The 18,493-nt window shown below is 43.5% G+C and overlaps 1 protein-coding gene across 1 annotated transcript in view; it reads left to right on the top strand.

Annotated features, from left to right (window-relative positions):
- The first annotated feature begins 1,091 nt into the window (after window positions 1-1,091).
- LOC129328621 (heparan sulfate glucosamine 3-O-sulfotransferase 3A1-like) overlaps window positions 1,092-18,493 on the top strand; it is a 91,875-nt gene continuing 74,473 nt past the window's right edge. Inside the window, exon 1 of the mRNA XM_054977804.1 lies at window positions 1,092-1,492. Coding sequence (XP_054833779.1) covers window positions 1,092-1,492 — 401 coding nt within the window. The remainder of the gene's footprint in view (window positions 1,493-18,493) is intronic.

Genomic DNA, 18,493 nt, shown 5'->3' with positions numbered 1-18,493 from the left:
GACCAGTTTCCAATAGAAACCAGCTTCTCTAACTTAAGAGTTTGTATGCAGGGCTATCCTCAGTCCGGATCAGCCCCCCCCCCTCTTCTTTGAAAGGCAGACCCGCCTCTGTCGACAGCTCATTGGCTCGCAGGCGCGTCACTCGGGCTCGGAAGTGCCTTTTTGGAGAAGTTTTTGCTACAACCAAGAGCTCCACGTGTGGTCGCAGCTGGAGCAGCCGGGAAAGGAAAATCCCCCAGGGGAGGTGACGGGCGGTTGGAAGGCTTTTCGCCCACCTCCCCTGCCTGCCATCCGTTCGCGCCAAGTGGGAGCCGCGCGAGTCGCTAATGAGTCAAGCTGGCAAAAGCCGGAGGAGGCACGGGGAAACGACGCCGCCGCCACCGCCGCCCGGCAGCCACGAAGCCTCGCTGACCTCGGGCTGCTCGCGGAGAGCCGCCAGTTTGAGGCGCGCAGCCTCTGCCTTCTCACGCCCCGCGTGGAGAGAGCGGCAGCGTTGCGACTTCCCCAGCCGCACGAGCTGAGCAGAGAGCCTCCGGGCGAGGCGAGGGGCGCCCCGCAGGCAGCGCTGCTCGGGAGAGAGGGGCGGCTGACAGGAGAGCGGGCACCTGCGGGACTCCAGCAGACGACCTGCGTCCAACTCTGGTCCGCGCCTCAACTGCACCCTGGCGCCAGAGACGGAGCGTCGCTCGTTTGCAGGCGGCTGCCAACGTCCCCCCGCGGCGGTGCCCTCGCCTAGTTCAGAGGCGCCCAGCCTTTCTCCGCTCCGGCCCGGGCGGGACGACTCCTCTCGCTCTCGGAGCTCGCCGAAGTTGAGGCAGTGCGCCCGCCCCTCGCTGGGCTGCGATGCCCCGTCTCCTGGGGGGGCTTGCTCAGTCCCGGGCCCCAGATTTCCCCGCCCGCCGCGACCTTTCTGCCCCCTGCGCCGGCCCGATGCTCCCGCGGCACCCTGAGCCCTAAAGAGGGGAGGGGAGGGGGCCTCCCCCCGCCGCCCACCCCGCTCCGACTCGCCTGCCCATGGGGCTGCCTGGTCCCCGCCAGAGCTAAGCGGCCGAGCGTGGGGGCGATGGCCCCGGCCCGGGGGGCCGCCTAGCATGGCCCGGGGAGGGGCGCCCCCCGCCTCCTCGTCGGCTCCCGAGCCCTTGCCGCGCCGCGCCTTGAGGAAACTGCTGCTGGTGCTGGGCTCCCTCCTCATGTCGCTCTACGCCAGTTACTGCCTGGCCGGGGCGGCGCGCGTCCTCGCCCGGGATCCGGCCCCGGCGCCGCTGGCTCCGGCGGGCGAGGAGCTGGCCGGCACGCCGCGGGATCCCCTCATGCCGCCCCAGCCGGGGGGAGAGGGCACCAAGCGCCTGCCCCAAGCGGTGATCATCGGCGTGAAGAAGGGCGGCACCCGGGCGCTGCTCGAGTTCCTGCGGGTGCATCCGGACGTGCGGGCGGCGGGCGCCGAGCCCCACTTCTTCGACCGCAACTACGGCCGGGGGCTGGCCTGGTACAGGTACGGGGGGGGGGGGGGGGGCTACGCCGCTCTCGGGGGTTCGGTGGGCTCCAGCGGCGTGCCGGGCGCGGTGCAGGAGGGCGATGGAGCGCCGCCCAGCCTTCCTGGGCTGCTGGTAAATCCAATGGCCTGGGCGGACTCTGGGCCGCGCCTGAGCTGCGGACTGGGGGGGCCTGTGCGTAGCTACCATAACCCCCAGTTACACCCAGGCCGGGCTGACAACTGACCCACACGCCCAGGAGGGGGATTTAAAAGGGGTGGCGGGTATTGCCGGACTCTTGAGGCACTCCTAAGGACGCTTTCCTGGGAGTAAGTCCAGTTGAATAACATGGGACTTACTTTCGAGAAAGCCTGCTTAGGCTTGCTGTCTCAGCCTATTTATTTTGCCTTGGAAGCTCTGCTCCTGAGTTCTTACTGTGCTTGCTCAGCGAGGAGGGGAAAGGACTTGGCTCAGAAGTAGTACAGACTCCTGGACTGCTCTTTGGTAATGGGGGTGGAAATAAATTTCTGGAACATGGCCTTGGTGAGCCTTTGGACAGACTAAACTCTGTCCACGCTAGCCCACACAAGGTTAGCTTACTCTTTTTCCAGAACTTTGATGTCTGTGGGCTCTTCCTCCCTCCCCCATCCCCTCTGACAACCGCAATAGCCCATCAGTCTTTGCGCAGAGTTGCAATCTTCTCCCATCAATTTAGGTCACTTTCCCCCTTTAATCCAATAACTTTGACAGAAATTAACTCTACACCTAACCCTTCTCCAAAATCCTCCCACCTTCCTGGGTACCTGTCCTGTAAGTGCATCGTTACCTTTCGGACTTGAGCCATCCTGACCAATGCTTTGACCCTGTTGTCAAAGTTTCGTTCTGTCCTCATGCCCTGTTCTTATGCTAAGGTTTCACTGTCAAGTCTTTCTGTCAAGCTTCCTGTTTTATAAGAAGATGTGAGGGAGGCACTTTCTACAGAGGACCCCCCTCATGTTGCCGTAGCCACCACAGCCTCATTACCCACAGTTACACCTAGAGTCTATGCGCATTCTTGAGGCTCCATTGAGTTCGGTGAAATTTGCCAAGTAAAGTGTACCTAGGATTGAAATCTTAAGGACCCCCAAAGCTTCCCAGCAGATTTGATCTCCACAACACCCCATACTTTCATTACAAGTGTTGTGAATCAACCAAAGTTCCTTGTAGTCTTACTCTCTGCCTTTATATAAATCCTTAATTAAACCTCACACCTTTCAATGAACCTTCTTTTCCCCCTCTGGATTATCAACCCTGTTCTTCATATCTGACTCTTCTAGGCTCAGCTTTGAAAGCCACCTTGTCTGGTGTCTTTGACCCTTCAGATAAGGGGGAAGGGGTTCAAGAGGAGGTGTGAGACTGGCATCAGCAAAGCCCAGTCAATCAAGATCTCAGTTGAGACGGAGGTAGAAGGGTCAGGCACTTGACAACATCCTGCTTAAAGGCATTTTCATTAGCAAGGCCAGGAATGTCTTTTCAGCGGCAATGATCTGCTTGTGGTAATACTTCACGTTGACTAGAAACTGGAAAACAAATGGTTTTCAACTGTACATGCTGGCTAGGGGAAGGTCTGTACCTGAATGTTTGAGCCGGGAAACGCAAAACACTCCAGTTTAAGAATTAAGCCGTGCCACTGTGTGCAGAATTACACCCTTCTAAGTACACTGAAATCAATGAATTTAGAGGTGTGTAACTCTGTTTAGCATTGTACTATAAGTGACAGTAAGAAAGCAGCCTAAGAGGAGATTTCCTTTTCTGCAGGAGGATTGGTGATTCAGAAGTAAATGGAAAGTTTCCGCAGAAATAACTTGTTCCTTCCTTAGGGTCCCTGTTACCTGTGGCTCTGATAGGACATAAAAGTAGTCATGTTGGATCAGACCAAGATGGTCCATCTTTCCAGCAAACTCCTGTTTCCAACAGTAGGGAACCTGCAGGTAGGAGGTAATGCTTCAGCTGTGGTTAAAACAAATTGGGTTGGATCCTGCCACTTGTTTCACTCAGGCTTACCTAATTTTGTTTATTATTGGCCCTGTTGCACATGACCTCCCCTAGCATAGCTTTTTGGGTGATCAAAGATGTAGGCTATATTTTTTACAAGATCTATGAAAGCTGGAATCTATGAAAGCTGCTGTAGCATAGTGGTTGGGTTGCAAATCAGCACTCTGGTGGTTCAAATCCCACTACTGTCATGAGCTCAGCAGACGGCCTTGGGTAAGCTACTCCTCTCAGCCCCAGTGCCTCAGTTGTATTGTGGGGATAATAATAACACTGACTATGTTCACTGCTCTGAGTGGCCACTAATCTGTCCAGAAGGGCAGCATATAAGCACTCTATTATTACTGTTACTAAATATTGGAGGGGTTTTTGCTTGTTTGTTTGATGAAGCGAAATTAAAAAATTAGTTGGGTTTGTATGTGTTCTCATTTTCTTTGTCACAATTCCAGATCACATTCTTGCCAGTTGGTAGTGGAAATTTATGTAATTTTCTCTGTTTCTCCAAATTCACACTTCCTTTATCATGGCTTCCTCCAGGCACTCCTAAGAATTTATAACACTAGAGGTTTGCTAGTGAATTTCTTTAACATTATCCCAATGGCCCTTAAAGATTATGGGCACAGTCCAGAAAAAGTGAGTTGTGGTTTATTCGCATCAAAATTAGTTGCATAGGTTGTAAATTAGTCCCTTTTCCCCTGAGTTTGGGGCATGTGTGTGTGATTTTATCAAGAAATGTGCCATTGTGTAAGTTTTGGTACAACATCTTTCCTCAAGATGATGCATCTGTAGCAAGACTATTTCATCTTCTTGGCACACATGGAAATATTTGTCCCTGAGAGAAAGTGATGTATCCTTACCACCACCATTCAAAGCTATTGTAGTGATGCGTACTTCTACGTGTGGAGTGTAGTTGCATAAGTTTCATTGACTCCCACTAGAGATGAGCAATACGTCTCTCCAATTTATGCTATCTGTGAAGTTCCTTTTTTTTTTAAGGAAACACTTGATGTACCCATCTGCACGTACCACTCAAGTGCTGTTCTAGTTTTTAACCTGTAAAAGTCTCTTGAGATCATAAGTGTCTATGAATTCATTTCCTTCTGCTTGTTACTTGGCATTCTTTTGTATTTTAAAAGAGAAGGCTTAGTGATAGTTTACACATTTGCCCATACGTGTGGTGGAGCAGTAGGTACATGCCATTTGGACAGGGTTTTTTGAAAAACAAAACAAAACAGGACAACCACCCTGGATTCATACACTCCATGTGATTTCTTTGAAGATAAAATGGGATATTCCCCCCCATGGGAAAACCCTTAGGTTTCCTGGAGGTAGAACAAGTTGGAAGGGTGGTAAATAAAATATCTCTTGCATGATACAATATAGTCTCTACTAGAGATGGGCACGAATCAAAATACAACCCAAAATTCGTGATGAACCAAGCTGGTTCGTGGTTCGCGAACCAGCAGTTTGTCAGATCCCATTTCTGATGAATCGCCATGAACTTTAGGCTGGTTCGTTTTTTGATTCATCACTGCAGACAGCCTGGTGCTGATCAATCAGTTTCTTAGGCAACAGGGGATGGGCTTCCTGCTGACCTTCTGCTAACTTGGAAGTGACCTTCTGCTAGCCCGGAAGTGACAATTTTCTGACCTGGATGTGAAGTTTTCACGAACCAAACAAACCAGTTTGTGAACCAGGGGCAGGTTTGTGAAAGTTTGTGGTTCATGGTTTGTGAAATTTGATGAACCATGAGCCACATGTTTGTTTTTTTCCAGTTCGTGCCCATCTCTGGTCTCTACGTGCACTGTATTGCCTAATCAAAAAGAGTCCAGTAGCACCTTTAAGACTAACCAATGTATTGCCTAATGTGTTGAGCCCTCTCGTTTTCTGAGGGGGAAGGAGTATGTGATTTGGACTGGATAAAGCAAAAGGAAGTGCTTTGCAAGCATTTTTGGCAATGTTGACAATCCCCTGCTTCAGCATTCTTTGGGAGGGAGGGTGTTTGAAATGGTTCAAAAGTGTTTACCAGTTTAGGGTTAGTCGCATGCAATGCTTTTCAAATTTGCCTTATTTGACATTGTCATGTAGGCAAATCTAATTGGTGACATATTGTTGTGATGTCATCCTCACTCTTAGGTGATCCCTAATGATAACGCAGGTAGTACTGCTCTTGCTTTCAGCTGGCTTTATCTACCCAATTGTTTAATATTATGATGCCATCCGGTTCACTGCCTGATTGATTCATTGCCCATATGCTTAAATGAGGAAGGAGAGAGAGAATAATTTGTAGAATAAGCCTGGAGCATACGCAGCAGCATGTGGGAATGGAGGAGAATGGTAGCTGGCAAGCTGGGGAAAAGTTTCGTTAGTTAAAGGATTAAAGGACTTTTGAAGAAATATTTCAGTTCTCCAAAAATCTTACTTCAATCAAAAAAGTGAAATAGGAAAACACTTGGTTCAACTCTAGTGTACACATGGAAGTGCATACTGTCTGCAGCATGCTTTGTCACACGTTGGCTGTGGTGTGGATGTGCTCATTGTCCCACCTCATGGATAGGATTTCTGGTTGTGGTGCAAATGTGTGAACCGGTCCTTTAGTCATCATGTCTTTTGTAATTGCCCTGTGAAATGTTGAATTTTTAAAAGAATAAGGGGATCCATTATCAGCTATTGTGCCTTACATCTACTTCAGAGAACCTTGGTATATAATATTACTTAATTTAAGTTTGCTTCTTCATGCTGTTGAGGGCCAGGCTGAATCAGAAGATCACGTGCCTGTATGCTGTGTTTAAGTTTCTGCTACATGAGGCTATGGGCTATGGGGTGTCTTAAGTCTTAACTCCCATCATTTATATAAATAATCCACTTTCCCAACTGTACAGTTTCAAGACGTCTAATATGTTGGTTATTGGAGATACCTGTGAAGACAACTATAATCAGGCCCAATCAAATCTTGCTTAATGGAATACATTTTTCATTCATTCGAGAAGGTCCCCAACAATGTGAAAATGAAGATGAAAGCCATGGGGCAATTGTCTTATTTGCAATTTGCATTGTTTAGATGGTTCTCCCACTGGCTTCTGTCATTTAAAGTTAATAAAGTTGTGTCCTCTGGCAAGTTAATATGAAAATAGCTTGTTGGCTCAGCAAGTAATTTGTCTTTTTTGTTGCACAGCAGAAATGTTTTGTTCTCCATTAAATACACAAGAGAAAAACAAAAGAGTCTGAGGCTAGGATCTGCGTGCCCTTGGTAGTGAACCATGCTTCAAAGTTATCTATAGGCATCTCTTCCAAAAAAGAGGGGAGGGGATCTGATAAGTATCCCGCCGCAGTCCTCCTAGGCTCTCTTACTGAACTGAGTGAACCTATTTCTGATAATGCTTAAGATAACACAGTACATCTCTTTCTGATTTGTCTTTATCTCTAGTTATGTCTGTTTCTTACTTGGAAGATTACCATTAAGAGTAACCACAGAGTGAGCTGTAAATTCTGGTTGTGGCTGAAGGAGTGCTCTTGAAAAGGGGATAGAGAGTATTTTAGATTTTGATGCCAATATATGCCCCCTTAATTCCGTAGATACAGGAGCATATAGATGTCTTTTTCAGAGAATAAAGACTTTCTGTTCTTAAAATTCAAAGCTGTCCATGGAACTGTATTTTCTCAACAGTACACTTATCCAATTTTGCATGCCTTGAAAGAAGACCAAGAAGGGAAACATTAAAACTTCTGAGGTTTTCCCATTTATTTTTAAGCACATTTTTTCTTGACTTTGAAAAATAAACACCTGCCTTTAGGGACAGTGCATGGCCATAATGTCTGGCTGATATTTAGGAAAACTATTTATCTTCGGTAGTGATCCTAAGGAGACTTGAAACTAAGTTCCACTGCAATCAAGAAAACGTCTTTTGGAGGAAATGCTGCATACAGTCCTAGAAACCTCGCCAGAGTGAAGAATGCAGAATTGACCCAAGAAAAAGTCAGCTATATTTCTGTTCAACAGACTTTTTGGATTAATGGTGTTAATTTCCACCACAATGTCATTGAGATTAAAAAGAACCAGGCAACTCTCCTCCAAAACTACCTTTCATCATAGGACTCATAGGTCCCATTTCAGTTTTCTGTATTTATTACAATTTATCTTACCCATCCTCCAAGAAACTCAGGCCACCATACACCTTCCCCCTCATTCCATGATAGCCTCACAACTATTTGAAACAGGTTAGGTTGAGAGATAGTGATTTCTTAACAGCAAGCTTCTTGCCAGAGTGGAGACTTAAATGTGGGTCTCACCTGGTCCATAGATCAGTTGAATTGCTTACAGTTGTCATTTACAATGCAGTCCTATGCAGAGTTACTCCAGTCTATGCCCATTGATTTCAAAGGGCTTAGACTGGAGTAACTCTGCTTAGGATTTTGCTGTTAGTCTGTAAAATCCAAGAGCTGGCCTCGAAAAAGCGCTCTTGGGGAACACTCGTGTATGGTCTGACATAAGGTGTGCTATGGTTGTTGTGGATTTTTGAAAATCCACAACAACCATCGTTCTCCGGTCGTGAAAGCCTTCGACAATATAAGGTGTACTGTTTAACTGTCCTTTGCTCTGCCTAAATGGTGCCCCTGAAACCTTCATGTGAGATTATTAATCTAATGTTAATGTTTTAGGTATTAGATCCCTGGGAATTAAACAATAGAGATTTTTTAAAATAGTTTTTTTAATATTTCAGAGATTTCCGTGCCATCTCATCAGAATCATGCTCAAGGAAGTTTACAGATGAAATACGTTATCAATATAAAAAGAGCAAGCCGTTACAAATTTAGGCATTCAAATATATCTGGGAACAGTCTTTGTGCATGATGATCCAGTGACATCAGATATAAAATATTGGAATTAGATGACTGTTTGAAAAATTATCTGAAAAAATCTTGGCTTTTGGCACCTCTAGGTCGAGTGAGAGACTCACCACCAGTCTATTATTATTTTCCAGTGAAGTCAAGAGGACAGGTAATCCACAATTGAAACCAGAGCTTTTTCCTTTGGGATTAATGGACACTCAGCTGGATGGAAGTCATAGAACTTTGTTTTTATATATGGCAACGGCAGCAAGAATATTATATGCACAAAAGTGGAAGAGTCCAATATTGCCTCCAATAGAGGAATGGCTGGTGAAGGTGTTGGAACTCGCAGCGATGGCTAAACTTACTTCACTGATTAGAGAAAAGACAATAAATTCGTTTATTGCTAATTGGAAACCCTTTATAGACTTTTTGCATGAAATAGATAATAATGATTTGATAATTAGTGGGTTTGTTGAATAATGGATTTGGGCAATAGGAAAAAAGAGCTTTTTGTAGACATAGAGTAAGAGAAAATTTTGTAATGATGCTTATATTTATCACAGAGAAAATCAGAAGCCTCATTTTACTTTATACGGTTTTCTTTTTTCTTAGTTTTGTTGTTTGTTGGTTAGCTGTTATTTTATAAACATTTTTTTTTTTAAAAGGACAAGTATTCCCTGACTGGGTAACAGCTATTCTATGAGAGTCAGTGTTGGTTAATATTTCTTTGTATGTTGCTTTGAGAACTTTTTTAAAGTTGAAAACCAATTAATACGCATGTGGAATAAATAAAGTACCATCCTAGTCTTGTCTTTTAAGTTTTTTCCCACTAAGCCTTTTTGAAAATATGTGATTAAATTGTTGACAAGTAAATTCAGTCCATAAACTGGGGAAACTGCTATTAAGAAGTACATGTATGGTGAATGTTCCAGAAAAATGTCAGAGGCTGCAAAGATCTGGAGAATCTGTTTAAAGTGAAAATAACAAGGAGTCTTGGGGTAATTTAAATACGAATGAATTTATTGTGGCAGACCTTAGGCTACAGCAGACTAATATGACTATCCCTCTGGTACTTTATGCAAGTTTTTATTTCTACATTATAAAGCAACTTCCAGTCTATTCCACCTGAAATATAACTTGCAGGGTTACTTCAAAGTATGATGTGAGGATTTTTACTAAATCCACACTGCATTTCTTCTAGGCTTCTAAGCTAAAATGTCACACTTCGGATTTCTTTTTCCTAGCTAACTGACAGGAAACCCTAATGAAGCCTTAAGCAATTCATCTAAACGAATGCAATGTATGGATGTTTATATTAAAGTAGGGGAGGGGGAGGGAATCATAGCTTTTAATATGGACAGTCAGGGAGAAAAGTGTTTGGAAGGCTGTGAAGGGGGAATACGGGCTTTTGCGTCGGTCTCCAGTCTGCCCACTTGGGATAGTTCCATCTACACAACTACAAGAGAACAACAGTGACCCCTACAGCTAGAAAAATACTAACAACTCTGTTTGTTCTGTAGTAAGGAAGTGAGGGGGCGAACTGTTGCAATAAAGAGGTCTAGAAAGAATTTCATGTTGCTTTTCTAATGGGAAATTAAAAGTTTAGTAAAATTGTAGCCAGAAGCTGAGTAAATCTGATTAAGCTTTTTTTTCTCAGGGAAAAAAAAATCAACAAATGAATTTTGATGACTATAGCAAGGGGGAGAATGTGCTTCTAGCAAATCTCTCTGCTAGCTCCTTGAAATCCCACTGCTTGCTTATGGATCAGAATAGGAAATGAAACTTGTCTAAATTGCTGTGTGTTAACTCAAGGGGAACAAAAGCTCCTCCCCTCCTTCTTCTGTCAAAAAGGCAAATCACCTGTAGAGATGCTTATTTAACAACAAGTTCTGTTTTAATTTGAAAGCTACGACACCTATGTGGATAGATCTGTGTGGGTAGAGTATTGAGGGGAATTTGAGCGCCTGCTGCAGCTTTCTCTGTTTCAAGTCTGTGAGTTACCAGGTTCATGAGGGACAAGTTGGGAGGGGGGAGGGGAAAGGGAAAGCAAGCCACAATAGCCTCATTGATTTAAAAAAATCAAGGAATTGCTGAACAAGTCCATTGAGCAGCTAGAGTTCAATAGCAGGTGAAGCTTCCCCTCCACCCCTCCTCCCATGTAATATGACTTTATAAAGCCTGCGGGGGAAGAAAACCTTATGTTGGTTGTGTTATAGTGTATTGGAGTAATCCAGTCCAGTTACAAAAGGCATTTTTCTTAACCCGGGCCATTAGAATGGAGGGTTGTTTTGAGGGGTGTTGTGTTGCTCGCTGATCCTTTGTTTTGCTAGCCTCAGATTCAGTTGCCCACTGGAATCTCATTATCCTGTCAGTCACACCAAGAGTGTCTATTTTGTATAGTATGAATCCTGCCTGTCTTTGTAAAGTTGCCTATAGATTTGGTAGAGGAAAAATGCCGCCGTCTTAGGCAGCATGTTGCAAAAAGATGGAAGGTTATTCAGTATATTATTCTTTTCAAGGGGGTGCGAGGAGCAGGTTGAGGGGGTGAGTAAGATATTGGCCTGCTTAATGTTATAGATCTGGGAAATTCTGTGTCCTCCAGTTCCCCCAGACAGACAGGGATGGTGGGAATTACAAGTGAAGGGAGAAGTTTTCACTTCCTTGAAAGGGTTTGGAGAGAAGCCTGTCCCAGCAGCTGGAAGCAGCTATGGAGCATGGCTTCCTGCACAGCTTCTCAACCGCATTGCCTCAAGCTCTCCCTACTATGTAAAGTTGAGCTGGAATCTGAGCCTTGGGGACTGGAGTGGAGGGCTGCCACCTCTGCTGCTGCTAAGGGGGTCACATATGCACGATAAGGCCTAAGAGACCACAAAGTTCAGAAAGGCTCTTGAAGAATCCACAAGCGATGGTGCACAGGAAGATGTGCTTTTTGGAGTGGGATGGATTTCTGTGTTGGGGTGTGTGTGTGTGGGGGGGTGGCTCTTAAAGGAGAAAAGGGAAAGTCAACTTGTCAAAGACAAATTGTGTAGAACTGATTAGACAAAGGCTTGTGTGAATGTTATGTTCCCTAGGGACAGGACTTTTGGAAGAGATCAGGGTCACACATTTGGCTTCTGTGTTCCCTCCTCTATTCCTCTTACTAGGGGAGATGGACATTTTAATTTCTGTGGGGGGAGAAGAAATCCTGCATTCAGAGTTCTCCAGTTCAGGCATTTACATCTCAGTATGATTCCAGATTATTTTATGAAAAGTGCTCCTTAACTGTTTGATATGCACAGCAAACCTTAAACTTGCCTCTGAGGAAATACGCCAGTAGTTATAACATGCCATGCATAGTCAGACTGTTGTGCTCACTGAAAGAGGTAATATTTACTGTAAATGTTTGCTTGGGATAACTCAGCTCTTTGGACAAGCACTGTGAGGTTATTCATAAATGTACAAACAAGGCCTGTGGTAAATATCCTCATGGAAAGCAAGATATGATATGCCACGGATTTTTCACGATGGTATTGTTTCTTCACAGGGGTGCGGCCCTGCACATGCTGCCACAGATGTTCTAAGCATTTCAGGTACTTAGGTGGTATCCCAAGCCGGGCTGAGCATGAGTTTGCCAAAATCATCAGACAGTTGTCAAATCCTTGAAATGCCATAGTTAGCATTACCGGACTTTTCTTGACCGTATTTTTTTAAATACGTGATTTATACCTGTACATGTAGCTCAGCTTTGATCAGAGGTCTGATCAATTTAAATTTTAAGAACTTGGAAAAATAGAAATTTGATTTTAAACTACAGTGTCATTGACCTTTGTTACATTAGACACGTCCTGCTTTTTAAACAGAGATCCTCTTTTGTTTTCTGCTCTGTCCTCTGACTTATCCAATCAATAATGCATCCAGAATACTTTTGATTTTAGAATTGAATTTGCATGCTGCAGATCGGTAGCGCTAATAGTGAGGTCATTGGTGGTTAAGACACAGTAGGTGAAGCCTTTGTATTTATCCACTATATTTTTATCCCACTCTTCTACTGATGAGTCCAGCGTATTGGACATGCTTTTTTATTTTCTTTTTTATTTTATCCTCACAACGGCCTTGTGAGGTAAGTTAGGTTGAGAACTATTGATTTCCCCCAGTGGAATCCTGTTCAGAATTGTACCCTTAGAAGTGTGCAACTCAAGAATCCCCAAGTGGGACGTGAAATTGGCAGAGCCTTCAAGGAGGTGTAGATGAAATTAACAAACCCTCTGAAGAGCGATCTCCACTGGTTCTGTCTTTTTAAACTACGCTTCCCAACTAACATTGCATCTCCTTGCACTTGAACATCCCTGTGTAAGAGTCTCGTGTAGAGAAACTTTCTGTTAGGATTCCACTGTGAGCTACATAATGGATGACGATTTGAAACTGGATCTCCCATGTCTTAGTCCAGTACTTTAACTACTATACAGCACTGGCTTGGTAGAGTAAATACTGGAATTTTTTCTCTCTGTCCCTTGAGTAAGAATAAATAACATGCTGCATACTCAAAATGAAGGCTGAATTTGTACTACTATCTCCCTATAGTTGTTTCTGCGTGTGTGCTTGTAAGTTGTCCTTCTTTAGCCAGATGGTGATTCTTGTGCCTGTGCCATGACCGCAGGCTCATAAAAGCAGCTGTCGGCTCCTTGATGAGCTTTTGAACTCTGACCTGTGTTTCCAAGGGTCGGGTTTTTTCACAGGCTAGCTATTGAGTTGGTGTAGCTTTTAAATCATACTGTACCCTGTGTCTGCAGCGACAAGGTGATGGGGTGAGGGGGGGAGAGAATAATTCCAAGGGTGCAGGATGATACATCTTTAGAAGTAACTTAATTCATTTCCGATAAAGAATGAACAGGAGCCCATATCATATGAATGCAACATCTGGGAGCCAAGTGGAGTATGCGCTGTGTTGTTGGTACAGATCACATGAATTCTGTGTCCAGTTCATTGTGTATGCACCCATATGTATTATGCTAACAATTTGGTAATAGTAGCTTGCAGGTTTGCTGTGTTATATACTGATGGATTATTGTCCTTTATAATGCCGGTAAACTAGGAGATGATGGGTCTTCCCAGTTGTTGCTATCACTTTAGACATATAGATTTATCACTATTTTCCTCTTGACTTATTGGGGAAGACGTTCAGGAAACTTCTCAAAACATTAAGTCTTTACATCTGTTACGAGTCATTTCATCTGCAAAAGGGGCATGTCATTTTTACAGTTGCAAAGACTGGTAGTTTGCCTATTGGTGTAACTGATCCTACCCCATCACATGATCTGGAGTGCCCTCCTCTGTTGCCAACAGAGACATCATTTTGCAGTTAACATGCTCTTCTATTTGCATCTGCAAACCTGAAATTCACCACCACAACCTGGTTCTTAACTTGCAATCACAGATGTGAAAATGGCCACTCTGCACACGAGACACGCAATTTTTAAAAAATGAAAAATTGACTTCTCTCCTTAATCACCATGGTTTGTGTATGAAAAGTGCAATCATAAGCAGAGTTACACCTTCTAATGGTTGCGCTGACAGCATGCCGCATGATTCTCAATCCATCATATATCTAATAGTGAAGTGGCCCTGACACATGCGGATGCTTAAATCTGAGTATCAGGATGACTTCAGAACAAACAAGATGTTTCTGCGAGTCTGAGGCATCCAGAGGCTTGCAGAAAAATCTCAGAAGTAAAAAAGAAAGTACATTGGGTGATTTAACCCCCACTCCAACCAAAAGCAAAAACAAAAGTGTTTTCTGCACATGCACAAAAAATGCATTCAGCTTCTCCATCAATCAGTACTGAGGCGTGGTGACCCAAGGCCGAGCCTAACCAGTGAAATAGTTAAGGAATATGGGGGGAGGGGAACCATGTTTGGGAGGGAGCAAGGGCGGACCAAGGGAAAGGGTATTTGGAAGGGAGGGGTATCCTCTGAGATTTTTCTGCTTTGATTCCCCTCTCCTCCACTTGAAGCCAGCTGGGTGACCTTGGGTCAATCACAGCTCTTCCAGAGCTCTCTCAGCCCCACCCACCTCACAGGGTGATTGTTGTGGGGATAATAATAGCATACTTTGTAAACCGCTCTGAGTGGGTGTTATCTTGAAGGGTGGTGTATAAATCGAATGTTGTTGTTGTATTGAACTATTTTGCCCAAGAAGGCTGAAGCTGCTGTTGGCATAATAATCTGCACAGCCTTTATCAGAGAGCTAGCTAGTTTTGGTACCTTGCTGTCCTGCCTTGTGATGTTGAGTGCCATCTAGTGTGTATATTAGGGGGAAGATTTTAAACAAAAAATCATGCATACTTCAAACACTGTGAGAGCTTTAAAATATTCTCAGAAAAATGAACTTTTAAAATAATGAAAATTTTCCTTTCTGAATGTTTTATTTTCAAATTTAAAAACTGGAATAATCATATAGAAATAATAAACTGGTAATGGCAGTATCTGCTCAAAAATTAAGAATCTGAATGATGGAGAATATTTTCAAAAATGGAACATTTCTGGGACATTGTTCTGACCTGTGCACACATCAAATAGTCTGAATCCCTGTCAAAATTTAGCGCTGTTTGGAAAGTGTTGTGTGGTTCCAGAATCCTTAACAAACTGGGCTGAAGTAATTTTTAAAGTCTGATGTCAGGCTCAAACCCATCTAGGAAACTTTTCCTCACAAGTTGGTATAGGCCGTTTTCACACACCTCCAGAAAATCGCACAAAGCTCATGGCATGACAGTGTCTTCATAGCGTGATTTCCTGTCATGATCCCGTTTAATGGCACGATGACATCAGAAATTGCACCATTAAATAGCTTCATGATGGGAAATTGCACTAAGAAGACACCATTGTGTTGTAAGTTTTGTGTGATTTTCTGAAGGTTACAGGCACGTGAAAATGGCCATAGTATCAGTTTTGTGTAGAGCCAGTTTGGTGTAGTGGTTAAGAGCGCAGACTCTAATCTGGAGAACCGGGTTTGATTCCTCACTCCTCCACTTGAATCCAGCTGGGTGACTTTGGGGCAGTCACAGCTTCTAGGAGCTCTCTCAGCCCCGCCCACCTCACAGGGTGTTTGTTGTGGGGATAATAACAACATATGGGCGTTAAGTTGCCCTGAAGGGAGTTATAGAAATCAAATGTTGTTATTGCTACCAGTTGAATTGGTCATGAACATGTTATTGTATTTTATCTGACTGTATTTTCCAGCAGTGACTGCTTTGTAGCGTTTTTGTAGCAGCTTTCAGTATATTTTCAGTTATGGGCCATTTGCTGTTTTCATATAAAGAACACCAGAGGAACTGGGTCCAAAGAATACAGGCAGGAAACAGATAACTATTTGAAATTTGTTTGCTCAATCTAATTTTTCTTCTGGATCTTCCATATAGCTTTGTAGATCCTAGCAAAGTACTAAAATGTTTTATTTTTGCTGCGCTGTTCTTAGAACATAATCGTGTGTGATTTTTATTTTTTGTTCCTTTAAAAAAATAAGGGCATTAAGAGGAATTTGTCTAAAAGCAACAGTTAGTTCCTCTCTGAATGGTATTTGGCGGGGGAAAAGATTACGGAAAAATATCTCCTCAATTCTGTCCTTCCTATCATGCATGAAAGTACTTCTGCCAAAAATACACGGTGCTTTAGCTTTTCATAGTGAGAACAGAAATGACAGGCAAAGCTCTGCTCAAATTGTACCAGGGTACGATGAGAAGAAATTCTAGCTGTGTTCTGTGTTCGATAGTGGCATGCAATTAAAGAAGGTAAGTCAGTAAAATGTAAGCAATTTAGCCCTGCTCCATGAATTCATTATTATATATGGTTTCTCCTCTTTTTTTTGAATTATAGACCATCTCACAGTAAAGGCCCAGAGTGGATAATAATTTGGATATCTTTAGGTCCATTACAGTAGTTAACATTACAGTTATTTGTCCTTCCTTCCCATGAAAAATCAATTCTTAAGGCTTGCCTAGGCACGTTAAAAATATGGAAGTAAAGGAAATGGCATAATTCTCCATATATAATGCACTGTCCATAAGTACCATAGCTGTTTTATGATTGATTCTGTTGTTTCTTCCTTCCTACCCCAGCCCCAACTAATGTAAATTGAAAATGCAGAAAAACCTATTTAACTTATTAGAGACCCATGATCAAACCTGCTATCTCATTAAATAAATACATTTTATAAGCTGCTGAGTGTAAGGAAGAGAGAAGAGGGCGGGGGGAATACCATCTTAACAATCCCCTCTAACTGCTATTTGCCTGAGTGGAAAACTGACCCCAGTGGAGTAAATGAATCAAAGGACCCACAACAGTAAGGACAAGCAACTTAACACAAAGTACAGCACACACTTATGGTTTAAGTTACTGACCACTTTTATGAACAATGTTAATCACAAAGGCCACTAGCCTGTTTCTTTTCAATACAAAATGAACACAAAGATTGCACAAACAGAAAGTCCACACTCCCCTATGGGGAAGACATCCCAAAATTGTCTCTTAATGAAGCAAGTCACTCCTTTGACTTAATCACGGTGGTCAAATGATGAACACGTTCCAATGACCAGCCCCAGTCGGGAGATTCCACAAAGCGGACACCAATTGACACCTGACAATTGATATCCAATTTGGAACTAGAGGAGAGAGTGCAGCTTTGTGGAACCGCACAACCACCAGTATATAGCGCTCTTAATAAAGAAGAGACGAAACAGGAGTTCAGCTTGCGCCCTGTTGAGCGCACGGTGGCTTTCCGTCCTCCCTGCAGCTCTACAAGCAGTATATTATTAGTCCTCAGTTCTGGCAGAGTTTCAGCATACTTCTCTTGATCTTCTTGTTTCAAGTGTCACATTCTTACAGGTTGCATTACAAATACTACATTGGCTCCTGATTGTAGAAAAAAGTGCAAGGCATATAAGTGATATATAAAAGTAGTATATAAAATCCCTTTCTTCAAATCTATATCCCGACCGTGATTAAATCAAAGGAGTGACTTGCTTCATTAAGAGACAACCCTGCGTAAAAGTAAATTGGGAATTACACAGGGGGAGGGAAATTCTTTAAAAAAAAATCCCCCTAGTGCTGCATTCCCATCCCAGCTGCCACCTCCAGTTTCTTGCCACAGAGGGCCATATTAGATGAGGAGGAAACAATCTGGTAATCAAAAATCTCTCTCTCCTTTCAGTTCTTCACAAGGGAGTCCTGAAAAGAGGGAGAATTGCCCAAATGCTTATTCATGTAGTTGTTGACTTTTTTCCCCCAAGCAGGGAGGGGATAAAGAACTGGAGATCTTTGAAGGCCTGCCTTACCTCATCATGGATAACACCAAACAATCCCTTTAGAAAACAGATTCTGGGAGTGGGCTGTTGCCTACCATTTCCTTGTCTGCAACCTGAATTTCTGTGTCATGAGAGAGAGAGAGAGAGAGAGATGAGAGATCTGACTTTTTGCTTCAGGCAGGAAAATGATGATGGACTGCACTGAATTTTTCTTCCCCTTTTTCTTCTTTTTGTCTGCATGTCTCAAGGCTCTAGCTCCTTATGTCCTATCAGAAAGCAAAAACCTTCATCTTAAAAATACGTATCTCAATACCATGTCAAATTCTTTTGCCGCACTATAGTGGTTTTACAGGATTTTGTAAAGTATTCGCACAACTGGATGTGTGGATATATCTTTACTTATTCAGGATATGCTGGTATTTGACCAGTATTATGATTCTCTTGCTACTTTTACTGGTAAGGAAAACACAGAGAAATTTAATTGATGGCTATGGTGAATGAATTTGTGACTTCTACCTGATAGGGCTATTTGCTCTTTTCCAATCAGGCAGCATTGGTGAGGTGGACTCCAAGCTGGAAGATTTTAGGAATAGTCTAGGCACAGAAATCAAAGTGAGATGGCTGTCTACTCCTTGACTTGGCAAGGTGTCTAATCAAACACTCGGTAGCAAAGGCCTTGCTGGTGGAGGTCATGAAAAGTTCTTTGGCCTTTTTTTCTTTTTGTTTGTTTTTTGTTCTTTTGCAAAGAGCGTAGGTGTTAATCCCAGTATCCTGGCTGTACCCCAGCTCAGGTAATTCTATTCTTTATCCCATGAAATTGACCCTGCAGTTTCCGTTCGAGGTAGCATTCTCCTCCTTTCCGTACCCCTTTGCCTACAGTTT

This window comes from Eublepharis macularius, chromosome 4 (assembly GCF_028583425.1).
Source record: "Eublepharis macularius isolate TG4126 chromosome 4, MPM_Emac_v1.0, whole genome shotgun sequence".
NCBI classification, from domain to species: domain Eukaryota; kingdom Metazoa; phylum Chordata; class Lepidosauria; order Squamata; family Eublepharidae; genus Eublepharis; species Eublepharis macularius.
Note: the sequence above shows the minus strand (reverse complement) of the source record. Positions and strands in the feature narration are given on the sequence as shown.